The 27262-nt window shown below is 32.7% G+C and overlaps 1 protein-coding gene and 1 pseudogene across 1 annotated transcript in view; one reads left to right on the top strand and one right to left on the bottom strand.

Annotated features, from left to right (window-relative positions):
* LOC111887329 (GDSL lipase) overlaps positions 1–26477 on the bottom strand; it is a 50045-nt gene extending 23568 nt beyond the window's left edge. Inside the window, exons 1-5 of the mRNA XM_023883484.3 lie at positions 26141–26477; positions 25940–26067; positions 25631–25852; positions 25299–25548; positions 24987–25217 (exon numbers count right to left, since the gene is read on the bottom strand). Coding sequence (XP_023739252.1) covers positions 24987–25217; positions 25299–25548; positions 25631–25852; positions 25940–26067; positions 26141–26405 — 1096 coding nt within the window. The 5' untranslated portion in view covers positions 26406–26477. The remainder of the gene's footprint in view (positions 1–24986; positions 25218–25298; positions 25549–25630; positions 25853–25939; positions 26068–26140) is intronic.
* Positions 8926–16786, top strand: LOC128126188 (flotillin-like protein 4; annotated as a pseudogene).
* Positions 26478–27262: the final 785 nt, after the last annotated feature.

Genomic DNA, 27262 nt, shown 5'->3' with positions numbered 1-27262 from the left:
TTGTTGGATATGGTTCGTTCCATGATGAGTCGAGCTTCGCTCCCAATCTCATTTTGTGGGTATGCCTTAGAGACTGCTGCCCATATCCTTAATCTGGTCCCTACAAAGAAAGTTGCCAAAACTCCTCATGAGATGTGGACTGGTCAAGTACCCAAACTAGACCACATTAAGATTTGGGGTTGCGAGGCTTTCGTGAGACACGAGACTCATGATAAGCTCGAACCTCGAAGTGAGAGGTGTATTTTCATCGGCTACCCACAACAATCATATGGTTACCTCTTCTACAGACCTAGTGAAAAAGTGGTCTTTGTAGCTAGGAGGGTTGTCTTTCGAGAGAGAGAGAGATAGATAGTTCATAAGCCAAGGAAACAGTGGGAGGCAAGTTGACCTTGAAGAAATTCAAGAGTCAAGTGGTGAAGGAACTTCAAACCCTAGCACTCAACTTGAGGAGGAAACTCCTGTTGAGCCAATTGACAAGTCTGTACCTTTGAGGCATTCCACAAGGGTTAGGAATGCACCTGAACATTACTATGGATTCGATATTACTGTGGAAGGTGATACACTTATCAGTGATGAGACACTGATAAGTTTGGATGAACCTAACAGTTACACGGAAGCCATGGCAGGCCCTGAGTCAGCCAAATGGAAAGAGGCAATGGACAGCGAGATACATTCCATGTATGACAATCAAGTTTGGAACTTGGTTGAGAATGTACCGGGTCGTAAGACTGTAGGGTGCAAATGGATCTTCAAGAAGAAGACCGACATGGATGGTAATGTACACACTTATAAGGCATGATTGGTTGCAAAGGGTTTCTCACAAACTCCGGGAGTTGATTATGATGAGACCTTTTCTCCAGTGGCCAAGATTAAGTCTATTAGGGTTCTGTTAGCCATAGCTGCATTTCATGACTATGAAATATGGCAAATGGATGTCAAAACCGCTTTCCTTAATGGAAAGTTGGTTGAGGATGTTTACATGAGTCAGCCAGAGGGTTTTGTCAATACATAGTACCCTAATAGAGTGTGTAAGCTTGAGAAATCCATTTATGGATTAAAGCAAGAACCTCGCAAATGGAATGTTTGCTTTGATGAGAAAGTCAAAGAATTTGGCTTTTCTAGGAGTGAAGATGAATCTTGTGTATATGTCAAGGCTAGTGGGAGTATAGTTAGCTTTTTGGTATTGTATGTGGATGACATAATACTCATAGGAAATGACATCCCAACTCTGCAGGAAGTTAAGTCCTAGCTTGGGAAGTGTTTCTCTATGAAAGACCTAGGAGAAGCTGCTTATATTCTAGGGATAAGGATCTTGAGAGACCGGAGTAAAAGATTAATTGGACTTAGTCAGAGTACCTACTTGGATAAGGTGCTGAAGAGATTCGGCATGCAGGACTCCAAGAAAGGAGAGTTACCCATCCAGAGTAACACCAGATTGAGTAGGACACAAAGCCCTAGTACTGAGGCTGAGATAGCAGAAATGAGTCTAATACCTTATGCTTCGGCTGTAGGATCGATCATATACGCTATGATGTGTACTCAACCTGATGTAGCCTTTGCTTTAAGCATGCTTAGCAGGTATCAAAGGAACCTTGGCAAGGCTCACTGGACTGCGGTAAAGAATATCCTCAAGTACCTACGGAGGACTAAGGATTGGGTCCTTACCCTCGGTGGGAGTGATGACTTGAGAGTTGTAGGTATAGTGATGCTAGCTTTCAGACTGATAGGGATAATTTCCGCTCTCAGTCAGGCTGGGTCTTTACCTTAAACAGGGGAGCAATTTCTTGGAAGAGTTCCAAGCAAGAGACAGTGGCTGATTCAACTTGTGAATCAGAGTATATAGCAGCTAGCGAGGCAGCAAAGGAGGCGATATGGCTGAAGAACTTCATTGGAGACCTTGGAGTTGTACCAGCTATTAAGGAGCCAATGGAAATTTTCTATGATACTGAAAGTGCAGTTGCCTTAGCCAAGGAACCAAGGGATCACGGGAGATCCAGATACATCGACAAAAAATACCATTTCATCAGACATCGAATAGAAGTAGGACTCCTCGTGGAAAAGAGGGTATCATCGGATGAGAATCCAGCAGATCCCCTCACGAAGGGACTGACTCGGGTCAAGCATCTCCAGCATGCTCGGAGCATAGAACAGAAGGATGGCAATAGATTTAGTAGTTAGATAATTTTGAAATGTGTAAAGTGTAATTGACATTAGATGATGAATAAAAGGTGTTTTATTTATGAGTAAAGTGTTGCTATCTCTTGTCAATCATTTACTATATTTCTTTTGCATGTTTTGACTTCTAGAATAATTATGTTTGGTATATCATATTATTCGAACCTCCACAGTCGGTCATATGTCGGAAGTAGGTAAGAATCAAGACTGTCATGATTGGTTGCAGAGGTCTAAGTTGTTGGACATGGCTACAACACTCATGAGTGCTCATAAGTTCTGAGCATTGGACTCAACCCATGCTCACTGGAATCACTTCATGGAATTTATCTCGAGTGATCGTGAGACGGTAATATCATATAAGTCTTCAAACCTAGAGATATGATTTGTGCCTATGAGTTGGTTATGCGTTGATTGTACGAAAACGCATTGGTAACTCGATGTTATAAAACATGCTCTTGTGTATAATTCAATGAGTAATAGAACAAACATATGAGTCGAAGTTTATCTGTCCCTTCTTGGACTAGAAGCTGATATCTGGGCCCCTCGATGATTTTGTTTTAACCTATGTACCGGGCCCGGTCAGAACTAAGTTGATGTGTTCAATTAAGTTCTTTGTCAAATAAATTAGAAATCGGGAAACAAACTGCTGAACAATAATTAAGACATTGTTCCATGTATTTGTCCGGCTGATATCTAGAACAGAGGATTATATGATCACCTATCTTAAATGGCGTATGATCATCTTCTCAGTTCCGAGAGACCTTGAAAGAGCTACGATTGCTGATCGGTTCCTGAAGTCATACTTGCAGTTATAGTTATTAGACTTATCCAAGTGGGAGACTGTTGGATAAGGTGTCTAAGTCCATAACTATTTCTGGTATGTACTTGACCCGACCCGGCATTGTCCATTTGGGTTGCATGGCACCATGCATTTGGATAGACTAAATGAGAGAAATAACATTTGTGGTTTATTAATATATTATAAGTTCTAATATATTAATAGTATTATTTAATTAGTATTGATCAAGAATTAATTTGGTATTAATCAAGTGATCAAAAGATAACTAATTAAATATATGGGTTGATTATGTAAATCATCCATAACTTGTATAGTGGGCTAAGAGGCTCCATGGATTATCAAGTTGGGTTAAACCCATAGGATGCTCCATGGGAGTTACAAACCCACGGGTCATGGAAATGAAGAGTCATGACACATTAGGGTTTACATGATGTAACCCTAGATGTGTCACACTATATAAGAAACATATTATCCACCAAAATCGGCTACATAAGTACAAGTGAGGGCTAGGCCAATTTATCAAGTGTTTGTATTCTCTCAAAATTCATTCCAAAAGCATTTGGTGTTGTGTGAAGCATTTGAGGCATCACACTTAGGGTGCTAGGCTTACAAGGTTTCAAGGAATCAAAATCAACTACAAGGTATGTAATTCTAGCCATCCTTTTAGGATTCAAGTTCCCCATGTATGCTAGATAGGATCATGAACCTTGGAAACCAAATTTTGCATGTATTTAGACAAACGGAGATCCAAGGTTTATTAGGGTTGCATGTACACTTAGGAAGTGTTAGAATGCTCAAAACCCATCAGGAGTAAGAGAACTTCTTATGGAAGAAGCTCACAAGACCATGCACTCAATTCATCCTGGAATCATCAAGATGTATAGGGATCTAAAGATTTACTATTGGTGGCCGAAGATGAAGCTCGACGTTGCAAAGTATGTGGATCAATGTATGACCTGTAGGAGAGTTAAGGCGTGAGATTAGAAACCATATGGAAGTTTGGATCCTTTACCTGTACCCATGGGTAAATTGGAAGACATCACCATGGATTTTGTGAGCAAGCTACCCAAGTCAAAGAGTGTTCATGACATGATTAGGGTAATTATGGATCGATACACAGAGTACACACTTCATAGTGGCTAATGACAGATGGTCTATGGACAATCTTGCAAATGTTTACGTGAAAGAGATAGTGAAACTTCACGATGTTCCCTTGACAACTGAGTTAGATCGTGATATTCGTTTCACCTTTAGATTTTGGAAGAGCTTACAGGAAGATATGGGTATAAAGTTGTGTCTTATGTTGAAAGCCTGTACTCTGGAATTTCCCGATAACTGGGATAAGCATATACTCTTGGTAGAATTTTCTTACAATAATAGTTACCATTCGAGCATTAAGATGACACCTTATCATGTGTTGTATGGTCAAAAATGTTGTACACTGTCTTGTTGGATTGACGCTAGAGAGAAACACTTTATGAGTTCTGAGATTGTCCATCAGACCATTGAGAAACTAAAAGTGATTAGGGAAAGGATGTTAGCAACACTAAATTGTCAGAAGAGCTATGCTGACAAAAATCAACAACTGATTACGTTTGAAATCGCAGACCAAGTGTTGCTTAAAGTCTCTCCATGGAAGGGACTTATTAGATTTGGAAAACAAGGAAAGCTGAGTCCAAGATTAATTTGACCGTTTGAAGTTCTTCAAAAAATTGGAACCAAGCTTACAAGTTGGAATTTCCAGAAGAACTGGAAGGTATCCTGTATCCATAACACCCATCATGTGTGTCATTTGTGGAATTTCAGAGAGAATTTCCCGATGTGATTCCACTTTCGGAAATGAGAATCGATGAGAATATGAGGCTGATTGAAGAACCTGAGGTGATTATTGACCATAAGAGGAAGAAGTTACGACGTAAGATGGTTGATTTAGTGCTTGTATGATGGAAACATACATCTGGGGCGAACCTCACCTAGGAGATGGAAAGTGACATGATGAGTCGCTACCCACATCTATTTGCTAATGCATGATTCTAGGACGGAATCATCCTAAGGAGGAGGGAATTGTAATGCCGCATTTCTCGCTAGATATTAATAAAATGATGTAACTTTAATGGTCAACAATTGTAACCCTTTATGAAGTAAATAAAGATAATTATATGAGTATTATGTATTTTATGTGTAGTTATGTGTAGTATATGTGCTTAAGGAAATATAATAAAATAATAAATAAAATAAACGTCTTAAATATAATACAAATTAGGCCGAATAACCTTGATGAAAGAGGAAGTAATCGTGATGAGGATTCTAGAGATATAAAGAACACTCCATTCTGACTTATAACGAAGAATTTATGATGCGTTGAAGTTTCGAGTTCGACCCTAGACGCCTACAAATATTGTAAATAGAGAATTTTAGATAGGTTGCCTATTAGCGTAAATGATCTAAATGAAAGTCGTAGAAATTGTAAAACCGAGAGCACACATAGAGATAACGCCCAAATATGACTTCATATGAGGAAGTTACAATTTTTCAAAAGTTTAAGTGCAGCTGTGTTAGCACAGAAATTGAATTTTAGATTGGTTGATTTTTAGCCGAAACAATCTAAACAAGAGTTGAAGATCTCGTCAATACCAATCCATTGATATAAAGACTGTTGACAACGGACGTTGGACGAGAGAGTTATGAATTTTTAACGGACTTTAATAGTCTAAGCCTGTTAAAAATATAAATTTAAAAATAAATCAAAATTAGCCAACAAAGTCTAAATGAAAGTTGTAGATCTCGTCGATCGCTACACATGGAAATAAAACACGTTGAAAAATGGAGCATATATGAATAAGATATGAGTTTTATAAGACTTTATAAAAAAATCCGTGCACAGCCGTGCACACAAACAAGATGTGCGGTGTACATCTGACATCCACCCAAATCTCGCCATGTGACACCACTCAGAGAACAACACGTCAGCGTCACGACCATTTGCGTGATGTGCCCCGGCAGAGTACGCGACACAAATATATTTTTTGGCTATAAATACACGTCTCCATTTATGCTTCTCATATATATCTCAATCCTATAGCTCAATCCCACGACTTCTCTTTGCATTAGATCCAATTTTACTTAGTTTCTAGTATACTGGCAAAGCCGTGTGACCCCTGAGTGCCCGACAAGTAGTAGCCTTTTAGTAGAATCTATGTCAGTGCAATTTCTAGAGTTTTATCTAGGGAATCTTTGTAAGTTAAATTACACTCTATGTTATTTTAGTGTAATTTATTTATAAATTCATAGTCGTTATTATGAATTTATAAATGAGATTTGTTAGTAAATACAACGTCATATTACAGATTGATCTACTTACAGGGATGATGTCTAGACTGGATTTAGTGAGGTGTTTAAAGTATGATTTCCAAATAGTAAACTTTGTATACTAAACCGACCTTACCCGCGATATGATCCTACCTGGTTGTTCCTTACTTGATAGATCTTGGTATAGACTTTGGGATTGTTGAGGAATCTAGAATATCATTAGTCATCAAAAATAATAAACTAAGACTTGGTCATAATTGAACCTAAGTCAAATCAAAGGAATGGATAAGTGCATAAGTGCTGAAGCGAAGCGCTAGGGATGAGAAAAAGGACCGAACCGGCTAGAACCGGCTGGAACCGGGAACCGGCTTCGGCCAAAATCAAGAGCCGAACCAGCCTGACGGTTCTACCGGTTCCCGGTTCCTACCGGTTCTTGTCGTGTCTTCAAATATTGAAACCGGTCCTCGAAAAAATCATCATACGGTTCCGGTTTTTGCCGGTTCTACTGGTTCCGGTTATATCGGTTCCGGTTCCTACCGGTTCCCGGTTCCAAAAATCCATAAAAATAACGTCCCGGTCCCGGCCCGACCGGTTCTATTGGGTTCCGGTACCGGTTCCGGCCGGTTCCCTGGTCCATATGCTCATCCCTACGAAGCGCTATCCAACTTTCCAGTCATCCATCTTATCAAGTGAGTGTATAGTTTCTTTCAGCTTACACATAGATATAAAGTATCTAGATGATTAAATACTATGTGTGCCTATTATCTGAGTTACTTGATATCTGTTTTAAACGAATTATATGATTTTTACTTGATTTAATCGAATACATATTTTAATATATACAATATATTGGGTAGTGATGGTGATGAAAATGATGAGAAGGTTTGACTATTAATGAACTAGTCACCTAGCAGAGTAAATATGATGCCCACAAACTATTCTAGACAGTCTAATCGAACGATGGCAGGCTCGCAACCTGTAGGTGTTAATGGACTATCTATTCATTTGATATACTCTACCACCCTCATGGTTGCCTTATTGACACCTATTGCTAAAGGAATCCCTGAAGCATTATTCTCTACCCGTTGATGATGAGGATCCTGAGGATAGGTCCCTTGAGATCAATAATTTAGGATCAATATGTGATAATAACGAGAATGGATAATCGGGTAAATTATCAGATGTAAAATATATAACTAAATAACTTAATTATTCTGGGTTGAAAACCATATGTGCTTATTAGGATCCCAAGCCCGACCCATTCAATTTCTTTGTATCACAGGTAGCGGTACGAAGGCCCAAGGATGTTGTGTGATTTATGGATAATTGTAGATCATAGTGTAATAAACTATTGTAAGGCATGTATTATTTCCGTTATTCTTATGTTTATGTATTGACGATGACATCCCAAATGTATTAATGAAACACATTTCTTTGGAAATGCTTGGTAATAATATTATCACATTATTAGGAACGAATTCCACATTATAAATCTTTAAAAAGGATACTATGAAATGAAAAAACAATAATTAAATCGGTCTTTTCTGGTCGTGAAAATGGGGATGTCACATTACTCCTTAGGTGGGGCCCATCATGTACAGTTGGGCAGGGATCGTTATAAATGGTTGGGTGGGGCTCGTTATGTACAGTCGGGAGGGGCCCGTTATATATGGTTGGCCGAGGCCTGTTATATGACTTAGGGTTGGGCCCGTTACGTAAGATATATGTATGTGGCTAGGAAATTTAGTTGCTCAACGCTAGAGCTAAGATCTTGTGTAGATGCGTTATATGTATGATGGAATATGTGGTATACTAGAGAACTCACTAAGATTTATGTTTACATTTGTAAATTAAACATTTTGCAGGCCGTACGTGAGAAGAGCTCGGCAGGACTGTACACACGCATCAAAGATGTTCGTTTCTGTGGTTTTGTAAATTTAACTCTAATAGTGTATGGTTTCAATCAATCAAATGTTACTCAATGGTTTTAAAGCAAAGATTTAATTTGTTATTATATTTTAAAATTACAAAAACCTCTTTGTAATTTTTGGGACGTTTCAGATCGATTCGGAGACATGTGTTTATCGGAGGTAAGTGTAAGAGGTGTTGTTGCTACTGATCAGTTCAGGTTGGATCTGTAGATGATCAGGTAGGGGATGTCGTATCGATGTCGAATCTTATGGTCTTGTTGAGTTCTTCGGAGGATTGATTTGAGACTTCCATGGCTTCAGGTGGAGCCACCTCTAGTGCTAAACCTCGATCGTTAGAGAAAGTGTGTGGGTGTTCATCCTAGAAATCGATTTGCAATTGCATTAGAATTAGAACCTGTTTCAGGTCACTTTTTGGAACATACTCCACCATTTATTTCTAGATTTCCATAATTGGAAGCTCGATTCCACCATTTCCAACCAAGTCTTCGTATAGATTGCTTCTTCCATTGTTGATGTTACATGAAGTCTGAAATTGGGGTTTATAAACTTCGTATTCTGGTCACCGATTTAAAGATTCGACCACCTAAAGCCACCATAAACTGCCATTGAAATGCCATATGGGAATACGACAAAGTCCAAAGGAGTCTTCGACTTCATTGTTGCGTGAAAATCCGATTAGATAGAAAGGAAATCTATAGACATTGACCTTTTATGGACCCTTTAATTCTCAATATATTGAGACATTCAAATCAACATGTGGATAAATCTGATAAGAAAAAGAAGCAGAAAGTTGAATTGAAGTTCGATGAACGAGTTACTATTGCAGAGCTAAAGCAGAAATTTAAGAGATCTTTTAATGGTTGTTGCATTGAGAAAGAAAGATATGGAAACAAGATGGGTTGGAGAAGAAGAAGATGAAGTGGGGGGAATTGACTTTTTCATTACGAGAGAGAGAGAGAGAGAGAGAGAGAGAGAGAGAGAGAGAAAGATATATGTGGGTCATTTATGTATTTAATAATAATAAAATACTAAAAGGAAATATTAAAAAATGAATAATAAATATGTAAAGGGTAAAAAGGTCATTTTAATTTCGAAAGGGACTAAATCTACAACAAAACTAACTGAAAATGACTAGCTATTAAAAGTTTTGAAAGCACAAGGACTGTCTATGAGGTTTTTTAAACTTATTGACTATATCCCGAGATTTCTGAAAAACACAAAGACCATTTATCAAGTTTTATCTTTTGTATATAAAATGTTATGTCATACAAATAAAATATAAAAAAAATTATTAATTAAATACTATATTTGGTTTTTTGGTTTAACAAACTATGAAACTTAACTAAAACCAGACTAAATAAATTTTTCTAACCAAATCAAATTAACTAAAAACCAAAAAATCCAACCGTCATTTGGTTGTATTTGATTATACTCTTTCATTTTTTTTCCACAACCTAGTGTTAAAATTGATCATCTTTTAATGTAATAATAGTTTATTGGTAGCCAATGTGAGACCAGCTCACTTGGTAGAGGCTTTACCTCTTAAACTGGAGGTCTCAAGTTCTATTCCAGATATTGACGGTTTCGTAATACTAACTATTAACCATTAATCCCGCCATTCGAATAATAATAATAATAATAATAATAATAATAATAATAATAATAATAATAATAATAATAATACTTTATTGGTATTCTTATCCACAAGTGTATATGTCATGCTTATTTATATGGGTATATGGAATATACATTACAACTCCAACTAAGCTTAAGTACTAAACCTCTAAATTATGTAGTTTTAACTTAGTAAATATAACCGGTTCATTTTTCATTCGGTAAATATACAATTCCCCATTGCATTTCTTTCCTCTATTATCGTTTTACAATCCCTTTCTTTCTTTCCTCCATTATCGTTTATTACTTCACGTCAGTGAACAATACTGTTTTCCACCATCACGAAGGTCAAAGATAATTAATATTTTTGCTTCCCTATCAAACTTATTACTTCAATATTAAATGTACAACATCAAGTGTTAATCATGAATCTCCTAATTGTAATCTTGAGCTAATAAAACGACGTAGTTTCATGAGGTTTACTACCTAAGCTTAGGTGGGGATGTAATGTATATTCATTTTTTCATATATATATATATATATATATATATATATATATATATATATATATATATATATATATATATATATATATATATATATTCAATACAATTAAGGGTCCCTACCTAAACCAATTGGTCGCTTGACCCATTGAACAACACGACTACCGCCTATATATATATATATATATATATATATATATATATATATATATATATAGAGAGAGAGAGAGAGAGAGAGAGAGTTAGGTTCATATATATAAATGATAAGTATTGTGTGATTGTACGACTAATTCTGGACCAATCATTCATATAAGGGCAAGTTAGACAATTTACATAATATTAATAAATACCTATTGATTAATTAGTTAAATTACCTAAATTAAAACCCTGTATTTATGGAATGTAACCTACAAAACTCAATTTTCCCTTATTACCTTTTACAAATTAGACATATTCAGTCATATAAGGTTTGATTAATTGCAGTACATCACACCTTCTTCATTCTCAATTTCATTCTAATATGTTCATTTTTTTTCCGATTCATCAACAGGCTCATTCTCTTATTCAAAGCCACCATCATAACCATCTTTAATTTCAAAACTGAACCCAACTTCGATGATTACATTCTATCCGAATGAACTAGATTCATGGAGTCCCACATCCGATTGTTGTTTCCGGGACTACATAATAGCATTTACTCGATAATTCAATAAATTCGTTCCACCTAGGCGTCATCATTCCTTAATGATATCATGAATCCCATTTTTAAAATCCGGTCATAGAAGCTACTCAATATACCATTGAATTCTTTGGTGAGATTCAGAAGTTGTAACTAAAAATGGTGCATAGATCTGCTTCGATATCGTTTCTGGTGAAGAGGTATCGGTCGGTGAATGATTCGATGATGGATGATATGATTTCGTGGAACAAGAGCGGCAATGGATTTGTTGTTTGGAAAACTACTGATTTCGCTAGGGATTTGTTTCCTAATTCCTTCAAATATAATGATTTTTCCATCTTTGCTTGTCATCTTAATACTTATGTAAGTAATCTCATTTGATTAATTAGTTTTTCCTACAATCCTTACATTTGAATCATTATTCTTTCCAATCTCCGGTCAATCTTCATAATTTTTTTTATTCATCTATTTGTTCTTTGTTAATGTGGGGTATGTTGTTTAAGAATCTTATTAGTGTGTGATTTTTTTTCGTGTTAGCCTGTATACATGTCTTGAAGCCTCTTATATTTTCTATTTTGGCGAAAGTATTTGATCTGAAGCTCTTACGGATTCCTTCACTGATGTTGCACATAGTGAGTTTGGGTTGTTGTTGCGGTTGGCCCTTTATGTTAAGCCTCTTATATTTTCTATTGGAGACTCATTTATTTTGCATAATATTTTCATTTTATTGTGTTTTTACTAAGGATAGTGTTACACCTAATTGGTGCTAATAATCTTTTGATGGTCTATGGGGTTAAAAGCAATGCACATTGCCATTTGAGTATTTGGTAGTATATGACATATATATTAATATATGGTTGGCCAAAATTTGGAGTTGCTGCATTTTTAGTTTTCGCCCTTTGTTTTACTGCTAGCATCAATTCATTTCATTGTATAGTTTAGGTGTTTTTTTTCATTTTCTTCTTTGAAATCGTTGGCCCGTTTGCTTTTTTTTTTTCGTTTATAAAATTTTTCCGTTCATTTATTTTACATCTTTTATGACCTTTGTTTCATCAACTGACTTGGTGCAAGTGATGAGCAGTCGAATTCTTCACGTGCAAAGAAGTTGGTGAGCTAATAATCTTACATTCATGCCTCTTTTTTTACAAAATATTATTTCATATGGTAGTATATAATTCTAAAAATGATTTTATTGTTTCTTCCAAAGACCAAATGTTAGCCTATAATTCGAGAAGTGCAATAAAATATTAATACTTTTATTAATCAACACATTCTAGAAGAATTTTATTTTTACTCTTAAAGAATGAATTCTAGTTCTTAAAGAATTCACAATGCCTGATGGTGGTGGTTTTCGATAATAAGATCTTAATGGGGACATTTTTATGCAGGTGAATGGAACGACATGACGGTGATGCATGTGGTAATAGACATCAATCGAAGAAACAGCCATCAACATACTTAGACCAACAAACAACCACCGCCAAAACACAATCCATGTTCATCACCATCTTTTGCATATATTATTTTAGGATGGTTATTATTTTATAATTCATATTCTTTTAGAATGCACTTTACTCTTCAAGAATTTCCTCACATCCCTTTCAAGAACGTCTCTTATTCCTTTTTCAAGAATGTATTTTATTCTTTCAAAAATATCATTATTTATTTTTTTAATTCTTAAAGATTGTACTTGTATCATATTTTGAGACTGTATGCAATTTAGTTTTATTCTTTAAGAATATTTCAGATTTGTGAAATTCAGTTTAAATCATTCTTAACACATCATATTTTTTGAAGAATATTTAATATTTAGTAGACAATAATGAATATAATCAAGATTTGTTCTTTAAGAATGTCTATTATTATATTTGTAATTTGTAATAAGAATTCTTAGTATTTGATGTAAATCGTTGTTTTTCAAAATATATATTTGTATTCTTTAAGAATGTTGATTTTACAAAATACATTTTGAATAAAAGAACTATAAAAGTTCATAACAATAATCTGGAAAACAAATGTGAACGTGTTGATAAAAGTCGTATTCCAAAAAATCTAATTTAATTTGAAAATACTGAATATATTCCAAGATTTCATCTCAACTTTTATTAATTAATTTGAATTAGTTGCCTAAAATATAAAGAATATTAAATTTCTCTCTCTTAATAAAATGTCAAATTTGCCCTATTAATTAATTAAGTCAAATTATATAGTAATTGTTATTCCATGATAATAATATGTACCCAAAGATCATTATCATTCATTCATTTTAATCTAGAGGCTACAGTTTGGTTATACATTCACATAATATTTGTGATTCACATTTAATCCTAACCTTATATATATATATATATATATATATATATATATATATATATATATATATATATATATATATATATATATATATATATATATATATATATATATATATATATATATATATATATATATATTGCATTTTCAAGACTTAAGATTTTTTTACAAGTCGTGGCGAACTACATCGTTTGTAAGACGTGACTTAAGTCGACAATTTTGTATATAGTTAATAATTTTTTATATAATTTCTACTATTATTCATTTTTATATACATATATGACTTAAACATGACATTTTTTTAAAGCTTCATGTCAAGTACATGCTTTGAAGTCATGACAGCTTTTTAAAACCTTATTCATTACTCTTATTTCGTGATTATTTCGTGATATCCTACTTGTTTGTAAAATTGGTTTTTCAAAACATTGATGTATATTGGTGACCACAATCACCGTCGTTTAGAATAATATTTGGATCCACCACTAACCGTATGTGTGTGTTTGTTTGTGTGATATAATTAGTTTCATTATTATCTAATTATAAATGTTAATTACTATTGGAGTCTTTGATAAGTAAATGTAACGTATTCTACAAAGGTTTCATCAGCGGTTCAAGTCTTATTTGGCATGAAAGAAGTAGATTCAGAAGAGAAATAATGTATGTATAAGTTAGTCGTTCTTAAAAAATTATAAATACTTGTCAAAGGTATTGGTTGCTAAATATATTTATATAGAAAATATTATTTTTACATTCGTTTCCTCGAATCGTAATAGTAAGATTAGAATCATGACTCATCTGTCAATTTGATGCGATGTATCTCGGTAAAAAAGAAGCAAGCTCCAGCAATATTCTACATATTCTAACACACGACTTATTTCTATGAGTGATATTTTACACATGATGTTAAAATATATAGAATATTACATATAAACGGTGTTTTTTTTTTTAAATAAAAAAGTTTCGAAAGATATAAACAAATATGTTTTTTTTTTCATTTTTTGACACCCGAAAAATGTGTGGTAAAAAACACGAGCCTTGTCTCACAAAATTCATACAGTCTCAAATGAATATATATATATATATATATATATATATATATATATATATATATATATATATATATATATATATATATATATATATATATATATATATATATATATATATATATATATATATATATATATATATATATATATATATATATATATATATATATATACTACCTAATAAAAGGTTTCATCAATGGTTAATTACTATTGGAGTCTTTGATAAGTAAAAGAAATGTCTATGCACTACATGTCATTTTTTGAGAGTTTGTATTTAATTTTCAGCTTTATTTATAAGGTCATACATGACATCCTAATATATTTTCTTTTAATTATTCGGTTTTTATTTAATCTATTATTCTTTTTTTTAATTTAAATTAAATTTAATAGACATCCCTTGGTTTTAGCCATGATTTTACACAATATGAATGTATAATAAAATGAAAACTTCAATTTCTGTTATCCATTAACATAATTTTATTTTAAAGGGTTAACATTTTAATTAAAATATCAATTTTAAAAAGTATAATCAAGGGTTACAACTTACAACATTAACTTACGTAGATCTTTTATTAAATTATTATTATGAACAAATTGTTTTACATAAAAACATGTCTTAATAATATATTTTATGTTTTTCATTTAATTTTATACATATAAATATAATTCTTGCATAACATTAGTATATAGTTTATCAATTTATTGCATTTTGGTATCGAATATAATTTAATCCATATTATTTTTTTTAAATGCAGTTTGACAACAAACATAAAGTACTCCACTACAAAATTAAAACTTTGTTTAACTTTATACTTCAAATTAATATATATATATATATATATATATATATATATATATATATATATATATATATATATATATATATATATATATATAGGAGTAGGATCAAATGAGAACACCTAAAAGGTTGAGAACGCGAGAACACATCTGAACCATTTAAAAAACTAAATCTAACGCTATTATCGAATGGGCCATTTATGTAAATTCTTAAAATTACAGGAATTAAAGTGTAACTTTAAAACTGTCATAAGGGTAAAATGGTAATTGATTGTTTACCTATGTTTAGCAATTCCTACAATCTCTCTCTCTCTCTCTCTCTCTCTCTCTCTCTCTCTCTCTTATCTCTCCCTCTATATCCCTTCTTCTGCATTTGTCACAACCTTAGGGCATCCTCTCATTCCAGCCGCCGCAAATACGCCAAACTCATCGCCTGTCACGATAAACAATCGCACCATGTGATTGAGCTCGTGAAAGGGGATCATCGAAGGGGAGGCCCGTGTCCTCGCTGCGTCAATGACCATGGAAGAAATTTTCAAAGGGACGAAGGATTTTAAGAAGGAAGTGTTCGATAAGGTCCAATTGGAACTTAATCAGTTCGAATTGTTGATCTACAATGCGAATGTGAAGTAGATGGTCGACGAACCTGGACAAGAGTATTTTTCGTATTTAGGGCAAAAAATCCAATAGGAAGCTGCAAATCAAGCTAAGATTGATGTTTCTGAGGCAAAGATGAAGGTAATTTTATGTTTCTTAGGTTTTGAGTGGTAGATACTCAGTTTCTGATTCACGATTGAATGTTGTTTAGGTGAAATTGGATCCAAGATTCGCTAAGGCCAGACGCTTCAGAATGCAGCGAAGATAGACGCAGAGACGAAGATCATAGCGACACAGAGGCAAGGACAGGGGGAAGAAGGAGGAGATAAAGGTGAAAACGGAGGTGAATGTGTTTGAGAACCAGAAGGAGGCTGAAGTGGCTGAAGCAAATGCAGAGCTCATGATGAAGAATGCAAAGTGGGCCAAGGATTCACAGGTTACAAAGGTGGAGTCGAAAAAGGCGGTGACGCTCCGGGAGGCGGAGCTGTAAAAGGAGGTTGAGATAATGAACGCGCTGACCCAGACGGAGAAACTTAAGGCTGAGTTCTTGAGCAAAGCTAGCGTTGAGTATGAAACCAAGGTAACAAACATAACACAAATTAATCGAATACGATTAATCACCTATGTTTCACGAAATTGAATTTCTATCGGTTTGATCTAAACAAAGGTACAAGAGGCGAATTGGGAGCTTTACAGAAAACAGAAGGCCGCTGAAGCAATTCTGTATGAGAAGGAGAAACAAGCGGAGGCTCATAAGGCGATGGCGGAGGCGACACTCTACTCCCGCCAACAAGTCGCCGACGGTGAGTTATATGCAAAACAGAAGGTAATGATTCTCTTCTCTTTTCTTTTTATTTTGATTGTAAATCAATGAAGTTTAATAAATAGGTTTAGATGGGTGTTTGGGTTTGGTTGTTTGACAGAAATTGATAGAGATGAAAAGAAGAACAACGAAAATTCCTTTTTCTTTGTTTGTTTTGATAGAAACAGATGAAGGTATGGATATTTGGGTGTTGATGTTTTACAGTGAATCGGTGGGTTTTTGCTTCTTGATCATCCAGATCTCACAAAAAGATTTTATAATTATACATATTGATTTTACCATGGAGTGTTGATTTTGTTTGAGTGTTACTCTTTGCTTGAGTGTTCAGGAGGTAGAATGGTTGCAATGGGAGGACCAACTGGAAAATTTTCTGAAGAACAGAGGCAAAGAAAGAAACACAATCCTAATTTTTGAATTTTTTGGTAATAATTTCTAGAAGGGGGTGCGTGAATGGTTGTATTTATTTATGAATAGCACGTGTATTCATTTATGAATAACATTGTAGTTATGTGTGAATGGTTGTATTCATTTATGAATAGCATGTGTGTTCATTTATGATAGAATGTATATTAATTTATAAATAACAATGTATACATTTTGTGAATTGCAATGTATTCGTGTGTGAATGATTGTATTTATTTATGAACAGTTGTGTATTCATGTGAATGAGTGTATTTATTTATGATTAGAGGTATTCATTTTATGAAAAAATGATAATTTTTAAACTATTTTTTATTTTCAATTTATGAAAAATGCATTGAATTATTTGTAATTTGATGTGTTTTCATTTATGATTGGAAGTGTATTGGTTTGGGATTGGATTTCTATTCTTTTTTTTTTTTTTTTGAAAAACAAAAACGTGAAATAGTAGAAAATAATATTTTTTTCTAAGATTTTATTTTCAGATTTAAAATAAAAGGAAATATTAATTTTTTTAGGTAATTTTTTTGAAACGGTCATAAATAATTTTTGGGAAAAATCATAAAAAAATATTTATATATATTTCAAAAAGTAAAAGGAAATATTAATTTTGTTAGATAATTAAAATCATTATCCCTAGATTTTAGGAAATCATTAATTAATATTTATATAAAGTTACTAATATACCCTTATAAAATGATTGGTCCAGAACTATTCTCGCGTTCTCAACCTTTTAGGTGTTCTCATTTGATCCTCTCCATATATATATATATATATATATATATATATATATATATATATATATATATATATATATATATATATATATATATATATATATATTAAAGATATGAATCTTAGGAATAGTAAAGATACCATTTTTTTTGGCAGAATTGGTCCCTGCACTTTGGTCCTCATTTTTTACCTATTTTGACATTTTTGGTCCTTGAAATCAATATTTTTACACTTTTTAGGAGTCTTTTAATATTTAAAGTTTGGCCACAAAACTTTAACGGTTTGACAACTTTGATCCCTTTTCTAAAAATTTGCTAATTCCTACCCCTTTAATTCTTTAGCCGTTTTGACACTTCTGATCCTTGCAGCCAAAACTTTTACATTTTTTCATAAAAACATGAAAAAAACGGTCCGGGGCAAAGCCTAGACTTTTCATCCTTGCACTTTCTACGTCTGTCATATTTATCGATTCAGAAACAGCATTGAAAGCTTCTGGCCTCCGCGTAGCGAAGGTAACCTTTCTAGTTTATACTATATTACTAGAGTACTTTTAAAGTCCTGTTTGTTAAAGTACAATATCATCATACATTAACAATCATTTTTCAATATTGTTTACTATTGAAAATTTAATTTATTATTATTATTTTATTAATCTCCTAGTATATATATATATATATATATATATATATATATATATATATATATATTATATATATATATAGTCAAGACCTTTTGCGAACACATTTTTCCGCAAACAATTCTTAAAATGCGAACTTTTTAGTGGGATATTGTTGGGGTGTAAATACAATCCCACATTGGTAAAAAGAGAAACTAGATGCTAGCATATAAGACAATGGGTAATCCCTTCTATCACTAATTGGTTTTAGAAAATGTAACCTCACTATTCTTCTATGTTGAACATGGTTAGGCTAATAGTGATCCCAACAAATGGTATCAGAGAGTTACAGTCGTAGCCCGAATGATGTGGTCGATGCAGGTGGCATAATCCCCAATTCCCCTAGTCTAACGGAGTTGATCCTAAAGCCTTGTATCGAAAGTCTTCCGGAACTTAGGTTTGAGGGAAGGATTGTTGGGGTTGGGGTGCAAACACAATCTCACATTGGTAAAAAGAGAAACTAGATGATAGCTAATAAGACAATAAGTAATCTTTTCTATCATCAATTAGTTTTAGAAAAATGAACACCATTGTTCTTCTATGTTGAGCGTGATTTGGCTAGTAGCAATCCTAACAGATATTTGTTTTTTTTAATAAAAAAGTGACATAAAGTACCAATTCGGTCCTATAGAAGCATATTCGCAAAAAAATAAAAATAAAATCTTGTAAAAATGTGCATATATGAAATGTGCATATGTGTACAAATGTCAGAAATTCACAAAGTTCATACAAAAAGTACATATGCACCTGTTGTATATGCACATTTTTTTCGAGATTTTTTCTTGTAGATATGCTTCTATATGAATGATTTGGTGTGTTATGTCACTTTTTTTTTGAAAAAAAATATCACATAAAAAAGTTTGCATTTTAAGACTGGTTCATGGTAAAATATGGGTTCACATACATGCGTCAATACAAGAAATATGTACAATAGAAGGTACTTACTGGACGTACTTGGTATCGCTCTTATTGCCTAGTTCTCCAATTCATGTGTTTCGGTTCAAATTAATCCAAGCCATCAACATTTTAGATCGATCGAAAGGCTTTGCTTTGTTGTCGTTGGGACAAAAGGGGCAATGTCAATATGGAGTGTCTTGTCGTTTCTATTGTCACTAAGATGCCGTCGTTATTTCCATCTAAATTTTCATCATCGCTGCTATTGTCACCAAGATGTCGTTGCTATTTCTTTGTCACAAGTAATTGGTTGCGGATGAAGTTAAGTTAAAAGTTTATCTTTTAACTCAGTTAAATAACTTATTGGTTGCAGATGAAGTTAAGTTAAAAGCTTATCTTTTAACTCAGTTAAATAGCTTTTGTTAGACAAAAGACTCTTTTTATTGAATTTTGTACACGATTGTGTGCAAATCTGGAACTTTTAGCATATATTTGCCTTCTAAAATCATCTAGAAGAGACGTTTGTAGCATTAAATCTATTAAAGAAATTTCATCATTAATATAATTTAAATTTCTTTGATGTTGTTTAATAGCAAGTCTGCAATCTTTTATTTGAGAAATCAAGAACTTAGTAGGTTCTTGATTAGCTAATACTTTATTACTACTCATTTGAGTTGTTATAAGATTTTTTGCTTTTTATAAAAGATAATTTTTTATAGATTGTATAGTTTTTTACATTGAAAAACTTTAAAGAGATAGTTTTGCTATAAATTAAAAGAATTGGTTGCGGATGAAGTTAAGTTAAAAGCTTATCTTTTAAATCAAATGAAACAACTTATCGGATGACAACATCCATGGTTGACATTAAGGAATCACTTAATCAATTAAATGAAAAAGTTGAAAAACAATCATAAAAGATTGACCAAATGATTAACCAAGGCTTAGTAACTACAAACCAATTAGAAGCCATCGCTGCTAAAATTATTAATGAAACGCAAAAAGAACTTCAAAAATATTCTTGCAACAAAGAAATTATTGAAATAATCAATAAAACTACTACAGTTTTAGATCATAAAACTGAAGCTAAAAAGCCGTTCACTGGTAAGTACTCATACCCTAATTATAATGTAGGAAATGAAGAACTAGGATCATCAAGGAATCCCAGTTCTATGTCCTGGCCTAAAGACTACTTTAAGTCAGCATGATAGATTATTTATCTAGAGTAGAAAATTCTTTTGGGATAACTATGAAGATAAAGAATTAATAATCAATTGATCAAATGTCTTGATTCTTGATCAAGCTCTTAGGTTACTAGATCTTGCTGAATCTAAAGGAAAAGATACAGTAAACTTAGAAATCTCTACATCTGAGGAACTTAAACAATTTTTCCACTTTGACGAAATCATTAACGTCATAGAAGAAACATATGACAAAGAAACTTATGTATATATTTTTTAGAAGAAGACGTAGAATCTCTTTTTTTCTGATATAGAGCCTAACTTCTGGATGAATAAGACCGAACCACGTTTCGATCATCCTAGAGAATCTTCTTTTCAAGGTGAAAGAAGAAAAAGACCTAAAACTGAACATGATCATAGAACTGGCTCTATGCCAGATCTTCCCACTGGAAATCCAAACCAACAAATGTTCTCAATATTGACAACATTGAAACAAATAGAAAAGAAGTTATCGACAGATGGACTTCGGAAATAAGTCTAATCATTTAGACTAACAAAGAAAAATATGCAACAAAAGAATCTATCATTTTATTGTTTGACCATAAAACATCAGGATTAGTTCAAAAATTATCAAAAATACAAACTGTCATTTACATGATGTTTCTTGGTATAGATCTTATAGAAGACAAATCCAATGAACAAATAAAAAGAGATCGAAATAGCAAAATCCAGAGTTACGAATGTCACCATATGTGATATTTGCTTTCTAGATCATTACACTTGTGACTATGAAACAAATCTTTACAAAATAAATGATTCAAATCTATATCCTAAGTTGATCAAACAATATCTATTAAAAATTCCTACAGTATGACAACAATCTCATAACAGATTTATAACCGAATCTACAAATGCCACAATTTACAGTCTTGCTTTTGCTAAGAGAATTGTTATTGATGAGATTCAAAAAATTTGTAATCTATCAAACACACAAAAAAGACTAAAACGTTTTAACAAAAACTATTGTAATCATTAAAAAAAAGAAAAACCCTTAGAGTGTGGATTTAAAATTACCCATAAAACTAAAAATTCTTCAAAGAAATCTTTTAATAAATATTCAAAAAAGAACAATAAAAGATTTTCACAAAAGAAAGATACTAGATAGTTTAAACCGGGAAAATATTTCCAAAAAATCAAAAGATTTTCAAAAAACAAAAGGCAAAAGTAAACTTTGTCCGAAAAATAAAAAGAATTGCAGATGTTGGGTTTGTAGTGAAGAATGACACTATGCCAATGAGTGTCCTAATAGGAAAGATAACACATAAAATGTTAAAATCCTTGAAATAGCATCATCTATGGACCTTAGGCCTATAGAAGAACAATTTCAAGATGAACAAATCGTCTACATATTGATTGAAGAACCTCTAGATGAATCATCATCTTCTTCATCTACGGAATCAGACACTGATTCTGATTCAGATTGATTCAAAAATCATGAACTCTAAAAACGTGATACTAACTATCACAAATCCTAATTCAATCTATGTTAAAGGCACTTTTAGATTCGCCGGATATAAACAGATTGATTTACATTGTTATATTGATACATGAGCCAGTCTTTGTATCGCAAGTAAATATGTTATTCCATGTATCGCAAGTAAATATGTTATTCCAGAAGAACACTGGATGAACACTCCAAAACCTATAAAAGTTGCTACAGCAAATGGACCTGTAATTATCAACATAAAATGTGTTGATTTACAAATAACACTTGTTGAATCCATATCCCTTCTGTATGCTAACAAGAATGTGGAATAGATTTCATCCTAAGAAATAACTTTTGTCTTTTGTATAGACAATTTGTACAAAAACTCAAAACGGTTACTTTCCACAACAATGATGGTCAAATCATTGTTGATAAAATCACAAATGCTTATACAAATGGAAAACATGGATTTTTAAATTCAATGAAAAATAATTCAAAAATTCAAAAACCAACACCTATCAACATCTCTCAAAGCAAAATTGAAGAAATTTTACCTTTTAAAATGGGGGAGAATGAGGAAGAGTTTAAATTTCTTCTTAACCGAGAATTTTTTTTAAAAGTTGAAAGTTTATTTGAAAAAGTTTTCTCAGAAAATCCAATAGACCCAATAAAGTATAAACAATGGATGAAAGCAAACATCAAATTAATCAACTCGACCACTATCATCATAGTTAAACCTATGAAATACGGTCCTCAAGATGTCGAAGAATTTAGTAAACAAATCAAAGAACTGCTTGAAATAAAGGTCATCATTCCAAGTAAATATTCGCACAGATCTCCAGCTTTCCTTGTCGAAAACGAAGCAGATATAAGAAAAGGAAAGAAAAGAATGGTAGTTAACTACATAGTTATTAACAAAGAAACTATAGGCGACAACCAGAATCTCTCTAATAAAGATGGGCATCTCACCCTTATTAGAGGAAAAACAATATTCAGTTCTTTCGACTGTAAATCTACTTTTGGCAAGTTTTACTTGACGATGAATCACAACTCTTAACAGCTTTCACATGTCCCCAAGGACACTATCAATGGACTTTTTTACCTTTCGGTCTAAAACAAGATCAATCTGTATTTCAAAGACATGCAAAATGCATTCAGATCCTTTGAAAATTTTTGTTGCGTTCATGTAGATGATATCCTCATATTCAACAACAATGAAAATGAGCACTTGTTACACGTAGCAGCTGTTCTAAACAAAATGTGATCTTCTTGGAATCATTCTTTCCAAAAAGAAAGCACAACTTTTAAAAAGGTAAAATAAATTTTCTTGGGTTAGAAATAGAGCAAGGAAGTCATCATCTTTAAAATCATATTTTGGAAAATATTCATAAATTTCCTAATAAATTTGAAGATAAAAATCAATTACAAAGATTTTAGGAATCTTTACATATGCTTCAGACTATGTTCCTAAACTTGCAAAAATAATAATCCCCTTACAATGCAAACTTAAGAAAGATGTCCATTGGTCATGGTGTGAAAATGATTCTGGCTATATGGCAAAAATAAAAAAAAGAGCCTAAAAGAGTTTCCACCTCTATATCATCCTAATATAGATGACAAATTAATTACCGAAACTGATTCTTCAAATAATTATTGGGGAGGAATCCTTAAAGCAATAAATTTGGAGGATCAATCTAAAGATTTAATTTGCAGATACACCTCCGAATATTTTAAGGATGCTGAAAGAAATTACCATTCTAATGAAAAAGAATATCTTGTTGTTAAAAGGGTAACTGAAAAGTTTTCAAGCTATCTAACACCTGTAAATTTTACAGTAAGAAGATATAACAAAAACTTTTCTTATTTTTTAAGAAATAACATTTCTGGAGATAACAAACAAGGTCGACTAATTCGATTACAAATTTGGTTTTCCGGATATAACTTCGAAGTAGAGAACATTAAAAGAGAAAAGAATATCTTTGCAGACTTCTTAACTCGAGAATTCCAACATTAAAACTAATTAGGTTTGATATTCTTTTCATGCAGGAATCAAAGTCATTCGGCGTTACACTTTGGTGGTCTAACGACCCAAGAGGTTTTAACCTCAGTCCATAATTTAGACTACGAGTACATAGCCTTTCTCAAATAGAGAAAGAACAAAAGCTTATGCTCAAACAAATTCTTCTCGACTCTTAATCAAAATAATATTTTTCCCCATCCTATTTTGTAATTACGAGACTTAGTTGCACAATCGATGATCGATTAGTTTGCTCTTTCTTTCTTTCTTTCCGGCTACAAAGTCCAACCCTAACGCCGACGATAAACCCACTTGCTATCTTCGACTTGTTGGCAACCACCACAGTGACAACCACCACCGATTTCAGAAATCAAAAAGGTACACAACCATCACCGATCGATTTCAAGATTTTCATGTTTTTTTCAGGTGTTTTTCGTCACAGCTTATCTATATTTAATCTAAGGGCCATGTTTGATGACTTTTCATTCTTTCTGGAGTTTGGTACTTATTACATTTAAACCGCTTGAATTTAATATTTCTTAGTTTACACTAAACAATTGCAGTTTTTTATTTAATTTATCTTTTAACACTTTTATACTTTTCTAAAAAATAAAATATATCAAATTTCAGAAACATTTATTCTCTACATATAGAGATAAACATCCATATATATACTCTCAAAATACTTTTACTTGCTAATAATTATCATGTAAGATAAGTCATTAGACTTTACCGTATATGATAATACTTTACTTGTGACTTGTGAACGATCAATAAAAATATTCAACCCAACATGTTTGATCATTCACATGTTCAATCACATGTGTATGTATATATGTATATATATAGCGTATATTGGTTATTCTCACGTAAACAACCAACTACCTATAATCATTAGATAATGTGTATGTTTATCCTGTAAACATACACATATATTCTAAAGTGATTGTTTTAGTAAAGTAACATATCTTAAATTTAAACGATAAGTACCTTGAAACAAGGCTTTTAAATTGTAAGGTGTTGTGACATTGGAATCTCCGTCCCAGAACAATTGCGCGAATTGTCGGCTTGCGGCTTCACTAGGATGAGGGGCATCGAAGAAAACATAATCATCAGGATTATCACACAATTCAAACTCTTTTATTCCTCTTTTGCCTCCACAACTAAAAATCCCTCGGAAAGGCCCACTACCACAACATGCAGTGTCTCCTACCTTGAAACCTGCACATCCATCAAAATCCAACGATGTTTCATGTGATACTTCACGAATTCAAAACAATGAAACTCACTCACTACAAGTACCATATTTTGATGGGTTCTTTATCCGTTTGCTAAGAGCAGTAAAGTGATCATAGTTTGCAAACATGAATCCTTCAAATTCTTTTGTCATCTCTTCCATTTTCTTGGAAAGTAATCGATTGTGTAGACTTGCTATGGTGTTAAATTCTTCATTGCAAGTATTACGTGGGTGTAGTGCACGAGCCATAGGCAGACAACCTAACGGCGGGCTCAAACCAATTCCAATCTTCCTCCCACCTTTTTCATGGATTTCCTTTTTAAGTCAAGAAAAAAGATTTGTTTAAATATTGAGGTAATTAATTAATTAACTAGAAACATATATAATTCCTGTTTACCTTGAACATATTGGTCAAGTTTCCGATCACCATTTCCACGAACTGCTCATGATAATAACTACTCTGGTTGTCGCCGATGAGGACTCCATAGTCGTTGACTATGCCGCTAAACAAGTAGACAGCGTTGGACAACAGCTGCTCGGTTTTCACATCACCTAAATCCTTCCTAAAACGTTTCTCCAAATTGGAGAAATACTGTAGCTGTGTCTTGAGATCAATTACCTACATGCATCCATTAGTTTATATATGAAATCGATATATGAGAAAAATTCAATATATGGTGGGTATGAAAGAATGGACGACACATACAAGTCCCGCATTGGTTTCAACTAATGCACCAGATCCCGCTGACGCAAAATTTACTCCATACAAAAATTCATTATTATGGTAACGGGGGTCGAGATACGCAGGAATGAGAGGCAATCCAGCAAATTCAGCTGTTAACAAAAGGAAAATCAAGAATGATAAGCAAGAAAATGAAAGATTGGCGGTTGTTTGAGATATTGTCACCGATGAAATCTGAGATGAGACGGCCATTAGAGAATCTTCCGGTTGGCTGATTGAAGTATGATTCGCCATAGGGCCAAAAATTTGCTTGTTGATCAGTAGTAGTGTTTATGTAGTTGTTGTTTCCAGGATCGAAAAGTGAATCACCGAAAATGAAGAGCGCAACATGTTTGTTAAAATGCCCCTGAGAACTCTGGCCACCAGTAATGAGGAGCAACAGACACGAAACAACAAGCTGGAATCCCAAATCGTTTTTAGTAAAAGCCATATGTGTGAAGCTGTTCTTCAACCTTGACCTTGAGTAGTTAAATTTAAAAAAAAAAAAAAATGCAAATTTGGTCTAGTTCTTTGTTGTCGTTGATTTTGATTTAAAAGGGAACATTTAATAAAAAAAAATCTTATTCTTTATTTCAACGTTTTTTTGTGTGGTGTTGTGTGAGATGAGACTAACAACTTTTAATTTTAATCTAGATGTTATAAAAGTAAACGAATTACCCTTGTCCATATTTATATGGGATAATGACTTGAAAGGGTAACGAACTTTCGACTTTTGTCACATTTAGTCACTAAACTTTTTTTCGTTATCTATTTGCCATTGAACTATTGAAACTGTTCACATTTTACCCTTATGACCGGCTGTTGCCGGTCATAAGGGTAAAATGTGAACAGTTTCAATAGTTCAATGGCAAATAGATAACGAAAAAAAATTTAGTGACTAAATATGAACAAAATCGAAAGTTCGTTTCCCTCTAAAAAGTTCAATGACTAAATGTGAACAAACCTCCTTTTGTATTATGTTTTAGCAAATTATTTATTTTTGTTAAATTGTAGCAACATTTGTTGATGAAGAAATCTATGAAATAAAAAATTAAAATATATATATATATATATATATATATATATATATATATATATATATATATATATATATATATATAAACAAAAAACCAAAACCAAAATAAAAAACCAATGGTTTGACATTTTCCAAAATAAAAAATCAAAATTTTCAATCTAATTTTGGTTTTACAAAAAAATGAACCATTCTCACTGATGTGAATTATGACCATTGGTTTGGCATGCGAAATTTGTGATATCCCATGAATATGTAGTTACAACATCGTTTGA

This window comes from Lactuca sativa, chromosome 5 (genome assembly GCF_002870075.4).
Source record: "Lactuca sativa cultivar Salinas chromosome 5, Lsat_Salinas_v11, whole genome shotgun sequence".
In the NCBI taxonomy this organism is placed as follows: Eukaryota; Viridiplantae; Streptophyta; class Magnoliopsida; order Asterales; family Asteraceae; genus Lactuca; species Lactuca sativa.
The sequence above is the reverse complement of the archived record's forward strand: the minus strand, read 5'-3'. Positions and strand labels throughout refer to the sequence as shown.